Source organism: Nelusetta ayraudi, unplaced genomic scaffold, assembly GCF_046127955.1.
Source record: "Nelusetta ayraudi isolate G7.1 ecotype Tasmania unplaced genomic scaffold, CSIRO-AGI_Nayr_v1 ptg000007l, whole genome shotgun sequence".
NCBI classification, from domain to species: domain Eukaryota; kingdom Metazoa; phylum Chordata; class Actinopteri; order Tetraodontiformes; family Monacanthidae; genus Nelusetta; species Nelusetta ayraudi.
In genome coordinates, this window is record NW_027466057.1 from 4,478,739 (window position 1) to 4,495,315 (window position 16,577).

Consider the following 16,577-nt stretch of genomic DNA (forward strand, 5'->3'; position numbering starts at 1 on the left):
AGTTCGATTTTGTTTTTTTCTCTTTTCAAAATAAATAAATAAACAGAGTCCACCTTGACTCAAACATGATGGCGCATCCAATAGGCTGGATTAATCATCTCCCTTCCAGCAGAGCTGCAGCGGCGCTGCTCCGTCTTGGCCACGGAGGAGACATCAAATGCACTCTCCCTGCCCGTCTGCCTGCTGTTTCCCCTGGAGAGACAGAGACGGGTTAGAGAGTGGAGACTGGCCTCTGGTAGTGCAACTCTCTGTGGAGTCCGTATTGATTACACCTGCCACTGGCAGCTAGCTGGAGCTGTGTAGTCTGACAGCTGGCAGCACAGGCCAAGATGGATAACTGCTCTGGTTCGGCCCCGGCCGGCTACATCACAGCTTGGCTTTCGTAGAGGGTGATGAAGGCGACACAGTGTTCCTCCTCTTCCCAGTTTTATGCTTTTTTTGTCTCAGTAACATGTAGTTTTATCTTACCTCTTCTTACTGAGGCTTACCTGTGTGGACGTCTTGATTTCTGAGGGTGAGGTTTCCAAGAAACCTTTGCTTCTACCATTTAGCACCACAATCCTGTTTTTAGCATTCACTTCTTAGATGTGTGTCCCAGTTTTGTGGGTTTTTGTTAGGGCTAGACAGAGTTATCACAAATGTAAGCAGTTTATCTTCATCTGGTTTATAATGTTGTTTTAACAAATTATTTAATGTCGTTGGCTGCGGGATTACTAGCCATTTTCCAGCTGATGACAATCCTAGCTAATATTAAAATTAGCTTAACATTTCATCCTTAGTACCGTGTGCATGATGTTGACAATCTTCTTTTTTTTTTGTTGCAAGAATAGAGGCAAATTATTTTGGAAGGTCGAGAGTGACAGTGCCAATCCCTTCCTCAGGGGGGTGCAAATCAACAAAAGCGGCCCCTAATGCCGACTCACTCCGAAGCTTCTAAATCTATTGCATTATTGTTAACTGCGGCATTGGAAACAAGTGCAAAAATATTGTACGTTAAATAGTTTGTGTGTTTATTGTATGTTTTGTCTTGTTTTGAGCAGTTTTGCAACAGTAACTAGTAACTACTTCAAGCACAATTTCAAGGCTCACGGGATTGGGCCAAACATTTGAAATGGGATTGGACCTTGCTCTCATCACTCCCAAAGATTTTTTTTTTTTTATCTTCTGTATATTTCCGTGGAGCTCATACCATTTAAATCACCCAAAGGTTTCGATAGGAGCGCGTTTACAGTCACGTCCCTCCTCCGTATCGTATTCCACGTATGGTTTTACCACAGGCTTGACTTTTAAAGTTCTCTTATCAAAGATGGACAGGAAGTGCTTCAAAGCAAGCACGTAAGAAGACCTGTGGAAGCTGTTTTGCGCTTAATAGTAGCCTCCGGAGGACAGCGTGCCAAACTCAGAAGGCAGGAGGAGTGACTTGTGGGAAGAGTCGGAAAGTAAAGCCAGTGAGAGTCCCTTTTTTTCTTTTTTTCCCCCTTTTTTTTAACCTGTTAGCTCAAATTCCCTCCTGTAGGCTGCAGGGTATACAGTGTTTATTATGAAGATGAGCGCCTATAAACTCAATATTTTCCAAAGGGGAGTGAGGAGACTGTAAAGTAGGCAAATGCCGCGACTCTGTGGCGCGCAGGAGAGCCGCAGAGTGAGCAAGCTAAATGGGTGTAGAGGGATTCCGATGGCTTAGTCAGGATAAGGGACTGGGATTTAGTGGTGTGCTTCTCTCATTTGTGCCTCTGCCTCTCTCCCCGCTCCCCTCTATCACTATCTGCTTTCACAGCCCAAAGGCCTTATTTACAACCCTTTATTTCTCTCACCGCAGTCTGTGACAGCAGCAGCACTGGGTAACACAAATTGAAACATAAGCCTGGCCAAATCCCCGGTCATCTGCTTCTTCTTTTTTTTTTTTATTACTAGTCCTAAAAAAAGAGGGAATCATCAATTCACAATATTGACTTAAAGGGATGGTTTACCCAAAGTGCAAATCCAACCTATTTACTAGTCGGCACTTTGTGGATGGAGGCGCTGGTGTTTTTTCCGAGTTTCACAAAGGGGAAAAAGAAAGAACTCCAATGTGAAAATGCAACAAATGTAAATCATGACACGACATCCATTCTGCTTGTGTCCTAACTTAGCAGCCTGTGAATGTTGCTCGTTAAGAAGCTAGTTAGCCAACATGCACAGCTCAGTACACTCGGACACGTAGAAGCGGTGGAGACGACTTGCTGAAGTTCTAACTGAGCTTTAGAACGGAGAAGAAATGGGATTGAAGTGACTGTGAATGTGGTGAACATGGTTGTTGACCGCAGGTCTGAGTGTCTCACAATCTGCTGCTGATCTGCTGGGAATCTCTACTGCATCACGAGTGGAGGAAGATGCTGATGTTGATGTCAGGGGTCAGAGGTCAAAATGGCCAAATAGATTGGAAACCACAAAAAAGGCAACGGGAAGTAAAATAACCACTGTTTATAGTTTTGAGTGAGTTATCCCTTTAAACTAGTTGACTTAACAGTATGTTAATTAAAATATATATAAGTAATTTAGCCGTGTGGCTGCGTGTGGTGGTCTTTTACAGAGTCGTCCCGCTGACGTTGAACAAACATTTGCTCCGCTTAATGATTCATGTTCCTCGCCGTTATTCTCGCCGCCTTTGTCAGACGCCACATTGTAATTTCTTCTCCTTCCCGCGAGCGCCGCTCCACCAGCCGCCGTGCATCTGTCTTCTGCCGTGATCATCAAAGACCAGCGGCTCCCCTGACACTCATGCAGGAATCGGGGATCAAGTTGCTCTGCTTCTGCTTCTTCTTCTTCTTCTTCTTCTTCTTCTTCTTCTACCTTTCTTTTTTTTCCCCCCATGTGCGGCGTTTAAATGTGCCTCCGCAATCCGAGAGATTAGTCAGTTTTGACCCGGCCGGCGAAAAAAGAACCACAGCTAAAAAAAAAAAAAAAAAAAAAGGAGAAACATACCTCGGTGTCCCAGAAAGAGAACCTGAATAAGAAAAAAAAATACAAAGGCAAGCGGAGGGGTGAGTCGGTTGGGGGCGGGGGAGTATTTTTGAGAGTGAGTCAGTGACTCGTCTGCGTGGAGAAAGTAGCTCCTCAGCCGTCTGCCGGCGCCTGATGAAGTAGGAGACAAGCGCCGTGCATTAATGGAAGTGAAACAAAAATAAATCGTTTTCAAGTTTATAAGGAGACGCGCGCACACACAGCTGCGCAGCTCTTGGCAGTGCTGCCTTTGATTTATTCCTCTGGGGGAGGTGGTGCTGGTGGTGGTGCTGGTGGGGAGAAGGACGGTATTTGTGTGTTTGGAAAGAGAGAGAAGGGGAAGAGTGGGGGGGGAAGAAAACATGGCATGCAAGGAACAATCTGAGTTCGCCACAGGAAACCAATTTATTTGAGAGGGCAGCCGGCCTAAAAATAGGGGGAAGCCCCAAAACAATGCAACTAGAATTAATTGCCCGGATTTTGAGGGAAGGCGAGGAGACCCCAGAGAGTCAAAGTTTGTACTCGGTCTTGTTTCCATATGTGTGTTACGGAAACATCAGGCCGGGCTACTACTCGTCATGTCGTTTCTGTTTTTGGAGCCGTTTTCTCGGCTGTCGGAACACGACCGAGTCTCAATCCCTTCCGAGTGGCGGCGGTGGCGGCGGCGCACCAGCTGCCTCGTTTGACAGGATGTGATGATTTATCACAAGTTCTCCCCCCACCAGTAAATAGACAATAACTGTTTTGTCACACTCCGCTGAGTTCTAACTGGGGATGGGCTTTTTTTTTTTTTTTTTCACCCCCGTTTTTCGAGCAGTGTGCGAGTGAGTGAAGGAGGGAGTGCTGTAGGGGCCTTGTGGGGGCCTGATGTGCCGTTTTTAATGAGATCTCACAGCGGTGTTTAAATATTTAACCGTTCCTGGTGAAGCCTCCCCAACAGCCGCCAGGCAAAGAGCTGGTAAGGTCTCGTGCAATCGCGCGGCAGCGCCTGTGCAGAAAATAAGCACAAGCCGAATTTATAATGGCATCCCGAATACACGACGTGCCACGCCTAATGCCCGCACCTTACCTCGAGATGCCTTCCTGTCTGTGCCCTTGCAAATAAGTGTTCACGCACCATGACAAGAGGATGATAAAAAAAAAAAAGTGCTGAATTATACATGTGTTGTCTTTTTATGCCATATTTTCAGAACCTTTTTTTTTTTTTGCATTCTCCCAACTGGTATTAAAGCTCTGCCGTGCATTTATTTATTTATTTATTTATTTATTTTTGTCGACAAACATCTCACCACTGATGGGTTCAGCTCCCTGCACCCGTGATGCTTTTGCACCCTTCCACCTGTCATTCACGGTGAACAGAGCCAGGGGTGTCTGCCACTGCCTGCTGTGTAGAGGAGGAGGGTGGTGCATGTGGTGGTGGTGGTGGTGGGCTTCTGTGTGTGTGTGTGTGTGTGTGTGTGTGTGTGTGTGTGTGTGTGTGTGTTTGGGGAGCATGCATGCCTCTGCTAGAGGGAGGGAGAGAGAGAGAGAGAGAGAGAGAGAGAGAGGGTGGCGAAATTAATCATGTGCTTTAATTAAGTCCACCAGATAACTCAAACACAATAATGAAATCTTATTATTTTCTATGTATCATTTTAAAAAAAAAAAAGTCTCTATTACTACTAATAGTTGTCCTGCAACTATTTTAGTTTCAGATGTTTTGTGTTTATTGGTTTGTTTCTCAGGGATAATTTGCCCAAAATTGAAATTTCTCTTTTTTTACTACTCACTCGGATTTTATTGGAGGAGCTGATGATATTTTCCACATAATAATTGTTGGGGAAAGAGGGAAAGAATTCTAATTTTGGCCAAAACATCCAACTGATGCCTTCTTACTATGAGCCAGGATCATGTAGCTTCCGTGATGGCTAAATTAGTTTTTATGCTACCTGACCTAGTCTGGCTACATTGCGTGTTTTCTCACGGCGAGAGCTGCCTGGATATGTTTCACCACTAGGTGTCGGGGGTTCTGCATTGCACGCACGCTGCGTCAAACCGACCACCTGCAGGTCCTCCTGCTCCTTGGCGCTGGAGTCCAGCCCGGCTGTCTCGGGGCGTAGGCAGGGTTACACATTGGACAAGGCGTCAGTTTATTGCAGGGCCATGTGGAGACTGGCACTGACACCTACACACAATTCTGAGTTGCCAAACAGCGGGAGGAGGCCAGATTACCTGGAGAGAACCCGCACAGACACGGGGAGGGCACGCCGCCTCCACAGAGGTGGCGCCTGGCCGCGTAGCTGGCGAGATGACAGCACGAAGACCAGTGACACTTGTGTGGATGGAGAGTGAAGTCACGGCGTCAGGGCAAACTATCCCCTTTTGACGTCAGATGATTGAGATTCGCCAAAACACGGGAAAGGTTCGTGATTTGGCTGTGAAGCCTCGTCGTGCAGCGGTCATGCAGATGACACGGTGCTGGTGCGAGAAGTTAGCGTGTTTCGGAAGTGGAGTGTGCCAGATGGAGGGATTCTGGTGGGACCGGAGCCCACAGATGACAACAACCCCCCCCCCCACCCAACCTCACGCTCATACGCCCTCTCCTCCTCCTCCTCTTCCTCCTCTCCTCTTGTTCTACGTTCCCCAAAAACTAAAGTCCACTATGCTAAGCTAAAGAAAAACACTCTGAGGCCTCGCTGATTGAAAGAGCGTTATTAGAACCTTCCAACCTGCCCAGCACGCCTTGTAAAAAGTTGTTTATTTGACACAGGGGCGTATATAGATGGCACTGTAGGGTCTTTAGGCTTTGGCAGACACTTGGTGCCAAATCATATGCATGACTCCTCTTGCCATGCCGCTTCATGTGTCTGCCAAGAGAGGCCCACTGGGGTCTTTGCCAGGGGACCTAGACTACTATTCAACCCCCATACACACACACACACACACACACACACACACACACACACACACACCGCCAACCAGACCACACTCATGTACACACACACACACACACACATACATAAAAACACCTTGTGCCCGCCCAAACTGTACCAGCCTATGCATCCCCCTTCCCAACTCCCAGGCCCCCTGCCCCCTCCCTCCCCTTCCGTCTCCATGCCACACTCATTATTAATGATCTGAGGGACAGCTTTCATTTGATCTATTACTTAGGAAGGGACAGCGGCTGCTGTGCTGCTGCATCCCTGCTGGATCTTTAATTATTTCATGGAGGGCTTTCCTCCTCTCTCGCTGCTCCTTCTCTGTTGTGCAGATGAAATATTGAAGTTGGGGAGTGTAGTGTGAAGTGGCCCCATACAGGGCGAGGTTTGTGTGCGCTTGTGTGTGCGTACTTGGACTTGCACGTAAGGTTGAGCTCCTCCTGCTGCTGCTCCCAGACGGATGAGTAGTCCTGCTTTTTTGAAATGTGTTGCAGGGTTTGTTTGTTTTTTCGGGTCTTGTTTTTTTTTGTACCGTGCAACTTTGACGGTTCAAGTCGGGGACTGGAAGCAGATCACACAGTTGATAAATAGCCTCTCTCCTCCCATGATACAACGCAAGTCTTCATGGTGAGAATGTGTCGTTAAGCTTGGAGTACATCCAGGAAGTGTATTTGGCCCCCCAAATAACACTTAAGAAATGTTTCATGTTTCAATGATTGGGGGGGGGGGGAACAGTGTTAACAAAGGCGAAAGCAAGTTCGTCCAGTGCATGTGTAATGTACTGTGATTACGGACCATTAATGTCATATTAGAGTTGTGTCGAGGGGCAGTAATAGCATGATATCACTGGCTTTTGTGTTGCCAAGAAAAGCAACATCTGACTTGGAAATATAGCTGACACCACAGGCAGGGAAAAACTTTACAGTCAGTGGCCATGCACGGCGTAATGCCTAGTTGCTCTCATGCTTCCACTTCATAAATTTTGGACTCTCCCGAGACTGAGGCTACTGTTCTAATGGCAATCAGGATCAGTTTTCTATCACGCGACACATCCATTTCATCATAAACTAACCAAGGGATTACAGGTTGGGTTTTTTTGTTTTTTTTTTAAAGGCATTTAGGTCCTTCCCTCATGTAGGAATTGGTTTGAACACGAACATTCATAAACATAATGACACCTCGCTCTAGACTGATGACACACGATCGCAGGATTTGCATCCGCAGCACCTCTTGCACTCAGTAAAACATTGCATCGCCGTAATTGGTAGTGGGAGTAATCCATGCGCTTATGTGGGGAAGCACCGCAATGACATTGATATACAGCACTCCATTAATTGCCATATGAATAGGGTCTGCAGTGGCTGGCGCTCTGCTGATGCATCACAGTAAAAGAGATGGGTCACTCTGTCTTCCCCGGCCCCGAGCTTTGCCAGGCTCATAATTACTAAAACCCCCAATTAATCTTCCCATCACGCGGCTCCGAATATACACTTCCTCCATATAGAAATGAGTTACATTATAAGCACAAGGCGGGCTGTGGAAACGCCTGCGTTGTGCATTTGTGCTACTGTTGTGGTCTCGCATAGGTGTACACCTTCATGCACGCGTACTTGCAGAGGGCTGTTTTTCTATTTAAGCCCACGAGGAGAGCTTGTACAAACACCTCTCCGTGCTCTCGGTGTTGTCCTGAGCTCCGCGCAGGTTATCAGCACGAGAGGCTATGAATGCATCAGTGCCGACTGAGCTGTTCCAAAAGAGCTGTTTCATCTGCCATTCACATTCTCATACAGACTGATGAATGAATAAGCGAAAAAATGAAGAATATTTACATCAACACAGAGATACGCCAAGCAAATACACCAAAAAAAATTGCATGTCAAAATTTAATAGGCAAAGCAATTAGTCATAAATACATTTTACTGCTTTATTCTGCAAGATTTTTGTCCGTTTATCTTTTTATAGGTTATTGCTTTACCACTTTATAAACATTATGTTTTGTGGGTTTCAGTTGAATACGTTCACATATGGCTGTTTGCACACTTTAAGGACATTTTAGTCATTAATGCTACTACTTCTGTTATTTCCTCAGCGTCTGCCCTCCCCCCCAGAAAAAACAAACAAACAAGACAAGACAAAAAAAAAAAAAAAAAAAAACACCTGTATCATGGCGACTCTGTTAGTCTGAGTGATTTCCCAATGGCAGTTAAATGCACACATCTTCACAACACCACTGTGCCTCGAAATCTCCGGGAACATTTGTGTGTGTCTGCACGAATATGTATTTGTGACTGTAACAAGCAGCTCTGGCCCCTGGCCATTCAACCTTTACTTATCTGAACCGAGTCCCCCCAGCACTCTCCAGTCTGGCCGCCGCTCGGAGGAGTGGCTGCCAGACTGGAGACTTTTACAGCACCTTACTGGCACCTAGTGGCGCCCGCGTGTACTGCATCCACTTGATGCTTGGCCGGCGCCGCGGGGAGATGGAGAACTGTTTACAAGTGGCATTTGCCCCTAATTAAAAGCTGCACTTGTCGGAGCACTTGGTCTGCGGAGGGGCTAGCATCAACAGTTGCACACGCTGGGCCACTGATCCTCCGGTAAGCCTCCTCCACTCTGGAGAGACACACATAAACAGCAAAGAATGCATTTAAGCACAACGACGGACACTTCATAACCCACCTAATAATTTGTCTTGGGGAAAATGTGAAGCTTCGGACCACTCAGCAGTTCGTCAGGGTGATAAAATGTGTAACTTGAGAGAAAATTAGCATGAAAAACAACACAGATGGTTCAGGCGGCAGCCGTGTCTCGAGACCGGTGAAAAATAGTCCTTTGGATGGCGATTGACCCAGTCGGCAGACTCTCTCAGCGGCTGCTTCTCTTTTTTTCTAACTCTGCTGGTCCAACATCTGGCTGTCCCATGTGGAAAGGCCATTATGTCAGCGCACAGGATGAATGAAAGTGGCCATCGACTGTCTGCCTCGCGACTAACTGGGCCGACACTTCCTGGGAGTTTTGACCAGCCTAATGGAGCACAGCAGCTCGGCAACTAATCACCTGTTCTTTCTCATCAGCCGCTTGCCCCCGTGGGACAATAATTGATTGTTAACTGTTTGATGGATCAGACTAAGACTGAGCCGACCTGACTATGAGAAAGCCTACAGTTTGTTCCCATCTGTGCTTTTTTTTTTTTTTTTTTTTTCTTTTTTACACCCGGGAGTTTTTTTTTACTCCATCAGAGTGTGAAACATTTGTCCATACATCTCACATAATGTGTTTCTGTGTTCTGTGGCGCCCGCTTCTGTTATCACCAACTTTAACTGTCGAGCCGAACTAGACCATTAGCACATAATAACATAGTCTCAACTTTTAAAGCCTTCTGTGCAACTGCTACACGATTGTTTTAAAAAAATAAATAATAAATCAATTTAAATTACAGTTGCTTTCTCACCTCTCTATGCCACAAAAATATCCTTCTTCAAACCTTCATAAATACTTTTATATTCAGTAAAACAGTTGTATGCTTTCTTAATGGTGTGATCAGTGTATTGTTTCTCTACATCAGAGAGTGAACCTCGTTAGCTGTGTGCTCTGTAAGCACTTATGCACTTATCTTAACCATAAAGTACCATGATGATCTGGACATCGTGGTACTTTAATTTGCACTTGTTCCACTCTATGTTTGGGTTCATAATTTGAAACATTTATTTGATGTCTACAGCTCTATTTGAGGGCAACTTTAATGTTTAAATTAAAGTGTTTGATTGTCTCGAGGGAACACCTAAAAAAAACTGGAGCCAGCTAATCCGTTTATCCAAAAATGTATGCAGACGGACAAATGTTGGGATTACTTGCTAGCACCCCCCAGCCCTGAAGTGTTTGCTGCGCTCTGGCTGTCTTACTTGAGTCTGAAAAGCTGGTTGTGGTCCAGCTCTTGCTCCTCCTCTGTCTTCTCGAGACCTCTTCCTCTGAGCCTCCTCTTCCTCTCCTCGGGATCCAGGGTGAGCACGACCACCAGACTGGGCTGGAACAGGTCGCTGGGCCAGCGGTAGACCTCTGAACCCTGTGCCGGAAGGTTGCTCACTGGACCACTCACTGCAGTGGCGATGGCATAAGCTGCTGTACTGTGCCAGAACCTGGGCGAGACAGAGAACAGATGGTCGAGTGAAACGTGACTGATCATTAGAAGGGCGGATTGATGATCGAGCGGCAGAGATCGCCAGGGCATCTAAATGATAGCCCTGCGTGACGGTGGTATGCCTCCGTTATCTGTATTATCGTAACACAGGTCACCAGCGGCAGATGCGGCGCAATACCCACCACGTCACCCCCGTCTTTACCTGTCAATGATTACAGGTGTCTTCATGGCCTCCTGATGGACTTTCTCCATTGTTATGTAGTTCCCCAAGGCATAAAAGGCCCTTCGGATGAGGGGCGGCTCTCGATCAAAGAGGGACCTCAAGGGCGACAGGCACTGCGGAGGGGAGCGCAAGAGAGTGGCCCCGAGGGTGTCCTTCAGAGACTCTGTCAGAGTGGTCTTACCTGGAATGGGAGTGGAGAGAAAGCAACAAAGAGTCAAAGCAAACTAGAAACGCAAAGCTTTAGTATGTTTCCAGTGAATGGGAATTACACATGTATAGACATATGTAAATATTTCCAACCAATTCCAGTTTATTGACTCTGATATACTGTGTGGCTGACATTTTATGAGGTTTGACAACATTAGATGAGCGAGCTCTTCGGTAAAACCATTTTCACAGTGATGTAACCTTTCTGAGGTCATGATACATGATACTCCATTAGGCCAAGATCGCTGGCAGATAATGCCTTTAGCAGAGAACGCTTGGCCATCACTTCGGCAAAGACATCTATACATCAGGCCAATCATCCCATATTTATTTATGAGGTAATGCCATTAACCTGTGGCATCCAGGCCCTCTATGACAATAACAGGGAAGTCTGGTCTACTTCTGGCCTCCACTCGGCTGGGCAGCAGCTCCATAACAGACTTGGCCTCTGGGATGATGTCACCACACTGCGGAACAGACACAATCAGTTTTCTGCAGTGGCAGGAGCGGGCAGTGGGAGACATAACAGAGTGTAATACGTGTGAACCATTGTGGGTCACCTGGCTGCGATGGTTTGAAGGTCACCATTGTATTAACATTTACTCTAAGTGTTTCATAACAACTATATGTCTGTGGAAAAGTCTAGAAAAGTCAATCCTTTACTTTTTCAAAGTGCGCGCTTGAGCGTGAAGTTCTGGTAATCGGCACTTTGTGATTTCACTAGGAACCTTGAACACACTCTTTATAGGGTTGCCACCCGTCCCGTTTTTCTCAGAATTGTTGTCTTTTTTCACCACCTGTCCCGGGAAAAATAAAATCTTTAAAAACAATTTGTCCCGTTTTTTAGGGAAAATGACAAAACCTCATTTGATTTACGTCTGTGGTCTAGATAGGGTTGCCTACCCTCCCGTGAAATACGCGATTGTCCCATATTTGGCAACAAACCCCCCGTCTACAGACTTGAGAGATCGACACCTCCCACCCCCTTTCTTTACAGGCAGTCACGTGAGGCTGTTCGACTACAGTCTGTAATATAGTAATAATGAAGTGCAGGGACAGAGCCCTTGCTGCACGTTGCAATACCTGTCTCTACCACACAGGGGTGCGGTTTTACCATAATTTTGAAAATGCAACATTGATCGGTTGTGCGTTTTCAAATGCATAAACCATTTTGTCCCCCCAAAAAATGTCTCATACCTTTTATGACCCTGATGAGAAAAATGTTTACCCTTTACGTCTTTTGTCTGTTACAAATTTCTGAAAGTGGGTGTTAAAACAACACTTTATATCATAAAGAGCATTGATAGAAGGAACAACGTATTTGTCTTTATCCTTTAGTCTGTATAGTTTTCTTCTGTTTATCAATCATGCACTCGATGTTGTTTAAACTGGAGCGTAGGATAAATATTGATTTATGGTGGAACCCTTGATCTCAAAGACGCGGAGGCGTATTGCTGAAAGTTGTTATACTTTTATGAGCCACAGGGTGGCACCGTTTCACCATACTTTTTCCCCCCAGATGAAGCAATAGCACGTTTGACTCTGCACGGTCGTGATTTTACTTATCGCGCGAACCTGTCTCATCACTTCGCAGGCCTCCTCAAAGCTGTAGAAAACATCGGAGTTGATGATGCCCAGGGTTGACGGGTGCTGCCCGGGCCCGTCGCAGTCAGCCACATAGTACTCCTCCTGCGGCGTTTCCATCGCTTCGCCCTCGGAATTCGACCACAGGTGCTGGGTCCACACCTGGCCGTCCGCGCGCCTCGAGTACGAGCACACAAGCACCGGGTCGCGTCGCGTCAAGTCCCTCAAAAGTCGCTCGGACGCGACGGGACTCTCGGTGTGGTCGTTCAAGAAGTAGCCCTTGACGAGGGAGTCGCTGGCGTTGGTCAAAAACGAGGACATGGGAGAGACGCGGCACTCCGGAGGCAGGGCTCCCGTCAGTTTGTCTCTCAGCTCGGCGTGATACCTGGCTCCCCGGATCCTGTCAGCGGCGCACACGAGCAGGGAGTAGCACCTGCCGCAGCCCGGTGGGACCGACGCGAAGAGCCTCGGAGGCGCGCTTTCCCTCGGGGGCGCCCCCCGACCAACAGCGAAGTAACACGGGCTGGTTCCGTCCTGCTCCACGGAGAAAACCCTGGAGGACCACTGAGGAAGGAGCGACATGACCGCGCGTCGTGCCATCTGCGGCACCTGCAACTTTGCGTCGGTTTGCCAAGTCTGATGGAATATGACACTGCGAGGTCATGAGAACAACTCCCCGCCGCCGCTGCAGGGAAAACGAAAGTGGCTCCCTGCAGTGCTACGGAGGAGGGAAAACGAAACTTACTTCCATGGGCGGGTGCGCAATAAAAACATGCATGTACGTCATCAGTCCAAGCTTTTTATAATAGTTGCTGTGCAACATAGTTTGTGTCGTGACGAATTCTGAAATGCACGCGCCATTATTGCTTTGTTCCGGCGTTGCTTGCGTTCCTGTTCTCATAATTAGAACGCTAGAAATCAGTCTTCAGGAGTGTTCAGACTTTATCAATTTAAGGCAATAGAATATCGCTTAAGTTAAAGCTAGAGTTCTGACCGACTCTGCAGCAATTCAAGACTACCCAACCACCTACAACTACTGTCGCCAACTTTTATTCCGAAAATAAAGGAGGCCTCTCGCAATGCTTAGGGCCAAGAACCTTCAAAGTCATCTCCAGTAGTGATAAATCAAAACTTAAAATAGGTTTGTTTGTTTTTTTATTTAAAAAAAAAAAAAAGTATATGGTTCACATAGTTTGAACTGCTTTCCCAATAGACATTAGACATACGCCGAATGCTTAAATTGTATTGCAATATTTTACCTGAACATATTCTGAAAGCAAACTCTATGGAAACAACGTGAGTTTGCGTGGAAAATAGATTTACGTTCAAGACAACTCAGAAATGAGGGGCAAACTCCGCACTACTTCATTGTCAAATACGGGACAATTCTGTATTTTAAGGGACGCTTGGCAACTCTGCAACACATCAGCATCCTAAGTTTCCATTTCTGTGTAAAGAATGAAGCCACTTTGAACCTGTTGTTCTTCGTGGGTGTTGGTTAGCAATGCAATCTGTTTACTTTCTGTTTCATTTCAACGTAATCTGGGGTGGGGGGGGGGGGAGGCTGCTCTCAGCTGATCGCTTTCCATACCCCATAATAACAGCACCGTCCAGTATTTAAATCGCACCTGCTTGCCGTCCAATCCAAACAGAACGCACCGCGATCTGAAGATGCATCTCTCCACTCTGGTTTCCTCTCCCAAGCGGCTGTTGCTGTTCTGCATCAGCAGCCTGCACAGTATTTTGGCGAGCGTGTATTCGAAGGTTGCACAGTGGACCACCGGGGAGTGCAAGGAGCCGACCTCCCCCGCTGCACCGGCGGAGAGCAAACGGGAGCTGAGAAGCGACGACGGCTCCTCCACGACGACTCCAACGAGTGTCAACTACCATTTCACGCGCAAATGCAATTACAAATGCGGGTTTTGCTTCCATACCGCAAAAACGTCATTCGTGCTCCCTCTGGAGGAGGCCACGAGAGGACTCCAACTCTTGAAGGATTCAGGTAAACTCGACGCACCAATTTAGAGAAGCGTGATCATTTGCTTGCATCAAGTGGTGAGAGTGTGAGGAAATTCTGCTGTCTCTCGCACAAGAACGCTATTATCATTAGTTGTGGTAGTGGTAGTAGTAGTAGTAATATTGCCATGTCAAGTGGCAATAATAACATTGAGTGCCAAATGTTTTTTCTATTCTATAATGTTATTCTATTCTATGGTAATTGCAGGTGTCATGTATCAATTAATTTTATTTAAGTATCTTCTGATTTTTGGTTCAGGGATGGAAAAGATCAACTTCTCTGGCGGAGAGCCTTTCTTGCACGACCGAGGAGAGTTTCTCGGAAAGATGGTTCAGTTCTGCAAACAGGACCTGCAGCTTCCGAGTGTCAGCATCGTCAGCAACGGCAGCATGATAAAAGAAAGTTGGTTCAGGAAATATGGTGAGACTGAAAATCTACCATTTGGACAGTTTTAGGTCACTTCTAATCCAATTCACAGACATTTCAGAATGCTCAAACTTTTCTGTTCTTATTTTCTCCGTCAGGTGACTACCTGGACATTTTGGCCATCTCTTGCGACAGTTTTGATGAAGATACCAACCAGCTGATCGGCAGAACTCAGGGCAGGAAGAGCCACCTGGACAGCCTCTACAAAATCCGCCAATGGAGCCAGCAGTACAAAGTGGCCTTCAAGATCAACTCGGTCATCAACACCTTTAATGTGGACGAAGACATGTCAGAAAACATTGCCAAGCTGGACCCGGTCCGCTGGAAGGTAGGGGGAAGGCGAGACAGTGTTTGTCTGGGTATGGGCTCATATCCTAATGCTTGACGTGTGTATCCATGTTCAGGTGTTCCAGTGCCTGCTGATTGATGGCGAGAATGCAGGAGAACAGGCTCTGAGGGAGGCGGAGAGGTTCGTCATCAGCGAGCAGCAGTTTCAGGAGTTCCTGGACAGACACAGCAGCGTTTCCTGTCTTGTTCCCGAGTCAAATGAGAAGGTATGAACCAGGAAGTGTGACTACTACAAGAACAAACAAACAAAAAAACCAACCCAATGCATGTTATGAGGAAATGAAGGTGAAGTTAACAGTATTTTTGGGCGTTCATCTATGTCTTAAGCATTACACATTTATACTAAAGTTTTCTATTAGTAGTGAGTGAACTTCCTTCTGTTGCTTCTCAGAACACATTCGCCAAAAATACATACAGAATTGTGACACCCCTTGAAAAGTGGCTTTAAAGTGTCTGTTTGATGACACTTTCAAATTCAGTTCAAGGCGGTGAGGAAATCTAATACTAAAGTGTAAATTGTACAACGTTAATGTGTATGTAGACATCTTGGATCTACTCAAACACACCCATGAAGCTTTTACATGGTCAGTGTTGATGACTAATTAGCACATTCTGTCCAGACTGAAGCAGTGGCAGTACATTTAGTCATTATTAAAAAATCTGTGACAACATTGTGAAAAAAGCTTTTTGTTCTTCCAGATGAGAAACTCCTACCTGATCCTGGATGAATATGTAAGTGCCTACATGTACAAATCTTTCTCCCCTAACATTGCACTGTATTGTTTTTTTTTTTTTAAATTCCTCTGGGTTTTATTGAGGTTTGTGTGCAGTCAGATGTGGGGTTTCATTGCTGGAACACTGTTGAAAATACTATTTTGAATTAAAATTTGCAGCTTTTAAGTAACTGGCCAGATAAAATGTCAAAATAAGTTTAGTATTTCTTTGAACACACAGCAAGCGCCTGACTGCTTCAATCTCCTCTGCCCTTAGATGCGTTTCCTGGACTGCCGAGAGGGACGGAAGGACCCGTCCAAGTCCATCTTGGATGTGGGTGTAAAAGAAGCCATTTGTTTTAGTGGCTTTGATGAGAAGATGTTCCTAAAGAGGGGAGGGAAATACGTTTGGAGCAAAGCTGACATGAAGCTTGAGTGGTGACAGGCTGCTACTTTCATTTTGTATCCTGCTTAGTGTTCCCTGTGTATTCATGTTGCAGAAAAAATATGTATATAGATCCACATATAATGTATGTACTAGATTATGTTACCAGATTGAGTCAAAAACATAAGCTGTTGAATATTGTTTCAAGGTGGAACTTTTATCATAATTTGATATGAAACTAGTGTGTTCCTTATCATGTCTGACATGTGTACTTTAAATATGCATTTTTATTTGTATTTTCATTTAATGCGATGCAATTTTAGTGTGGAATAAATTGTTGCGCAAATAATTTTGCATAATTTCATCAATATGTGTTTGTCCCTCTTTTATCTCTTAAACTGCTGTACCAGCAAAAAAGAAAAGAAAAGAAAAGAAAATTTCCTCTAATTTATCATATTGCTAAAAAGTTACAATTTCTTTAGAAGCCAGCCAAAATAGGCTGGTTTGAATATGACAAAAGAAATATAATACCTACCACCAGAGGGAGCTACAATTAAAGGCATTGAAGACATTAAAGACATTATTATAGATTCAAAATTATTGAATACAGTGTAAAATGAAAAGTATATCATATAT

The 16,577-nt window shown here is 45.6% G+C and overlaps 2 protein-coding genes across 2 annotated transcripts; one reads left to right on the top strand and one right to left on the bottom strand.

Annotated features, from left to right (window-relative positions):
* Nucleotides 1-7,765: 7,765 nt before the first annotated feature.
* cmpk2 (cytidine monophosphate (UMP-CMP) kinase 2, mitochondrial) lies at nt 7,766-13,173 on the bottom strand. The gene is made up of 5 exons (XM_076017994.1): nt 12,044-13,173; nt 10,821-10,935; nt 10,241-10,442; nt 9,803-10,036; nt 7,766-8,513 (listed from the first exon to the last, which is right to left on the bottom strand). The coding sequence occupies exons 1-5, from the start codon at nt 12,650-12,652 to the stop codon at nt 8,393-8,395; spliced, it is 1,281 nt and encodes a 426-aa protein (XP_075874109.1). The 5' UTR covers nt 12,653-13,173; the 3' UTR covers nt 7,766-8,392.
* Nucleotides 13,174-13,627: 454 nt separating this feature from the next.
* rsad2 (radical S-adenosyl methionine domain containing 2) lies at nt 13,628-16,235 on the top strand. The gene is made up of 6 exons (XM_076017995.1): nt 13,628-14,054; nt 14,328-14,489; nt 14,594-14,823; nt 14,900-15,049; nt 15,543-15,575; nt 15,834-16,235. Exons 1-6 carry the CDS (start codon nt 13,724-13,726, stop codon nt 15,996-15,998), a joined length of 1,071 nt encoding a protein of 356 aa, XP_075874110.1. The 5' UTR covers nt 13,628-13,723; the 3' UTR covers nt 15,999-16,235.
* Nucleotides 16,236-16,577: the final 342 nt, after the last annotated feature.

Bases quoted from the DNA above. Each gene is read 5' to 3' on its own strand.
- rsad2 (XM_076017995.1), top strand. From the start codon at position 13,724: ATGCATCTCTCCACTCTGGTTTCCTCTCCCAAGCGGCTGTTGCTGTTC. The intron at 14,055-14,327 runs GTAAACTCGACG...TTTTTGGTTCAG, and splicing joins CCAACTCTTGAAGGATTCAG to GGATGGAAAAGATCAACTTC. The intron at 15,050-15,542 runs GTATGAACCAGG...TTGTTCTTCCAG, and splicing joins TTCCCGAGTCAAATGAGAAG to ATGAGAAACTCCTACCTGAT.
- cmpk2 (XM_076017994.1), bottom strand. From the start codon at position 12,652: ATGGCACGACGCGCGGTCATGTCGCTCCTTCCTCAGTGGTCCTCCAGG. The intron at 10,936-12,043 runs GTTCGCGCGATA...TCTGTTCCGCAG, and splicing joins CCTGCGAAGTGATGAGACAG to TGTGGTGACATCATCCCAGA. The intron at 10,037-10,240 runs GTAAAGACGGGG...TGTCTCGCCCAG, and splicing joins ACACCTGTAATCATTGACAG to GTTCTGGCACAGTACAGCAG.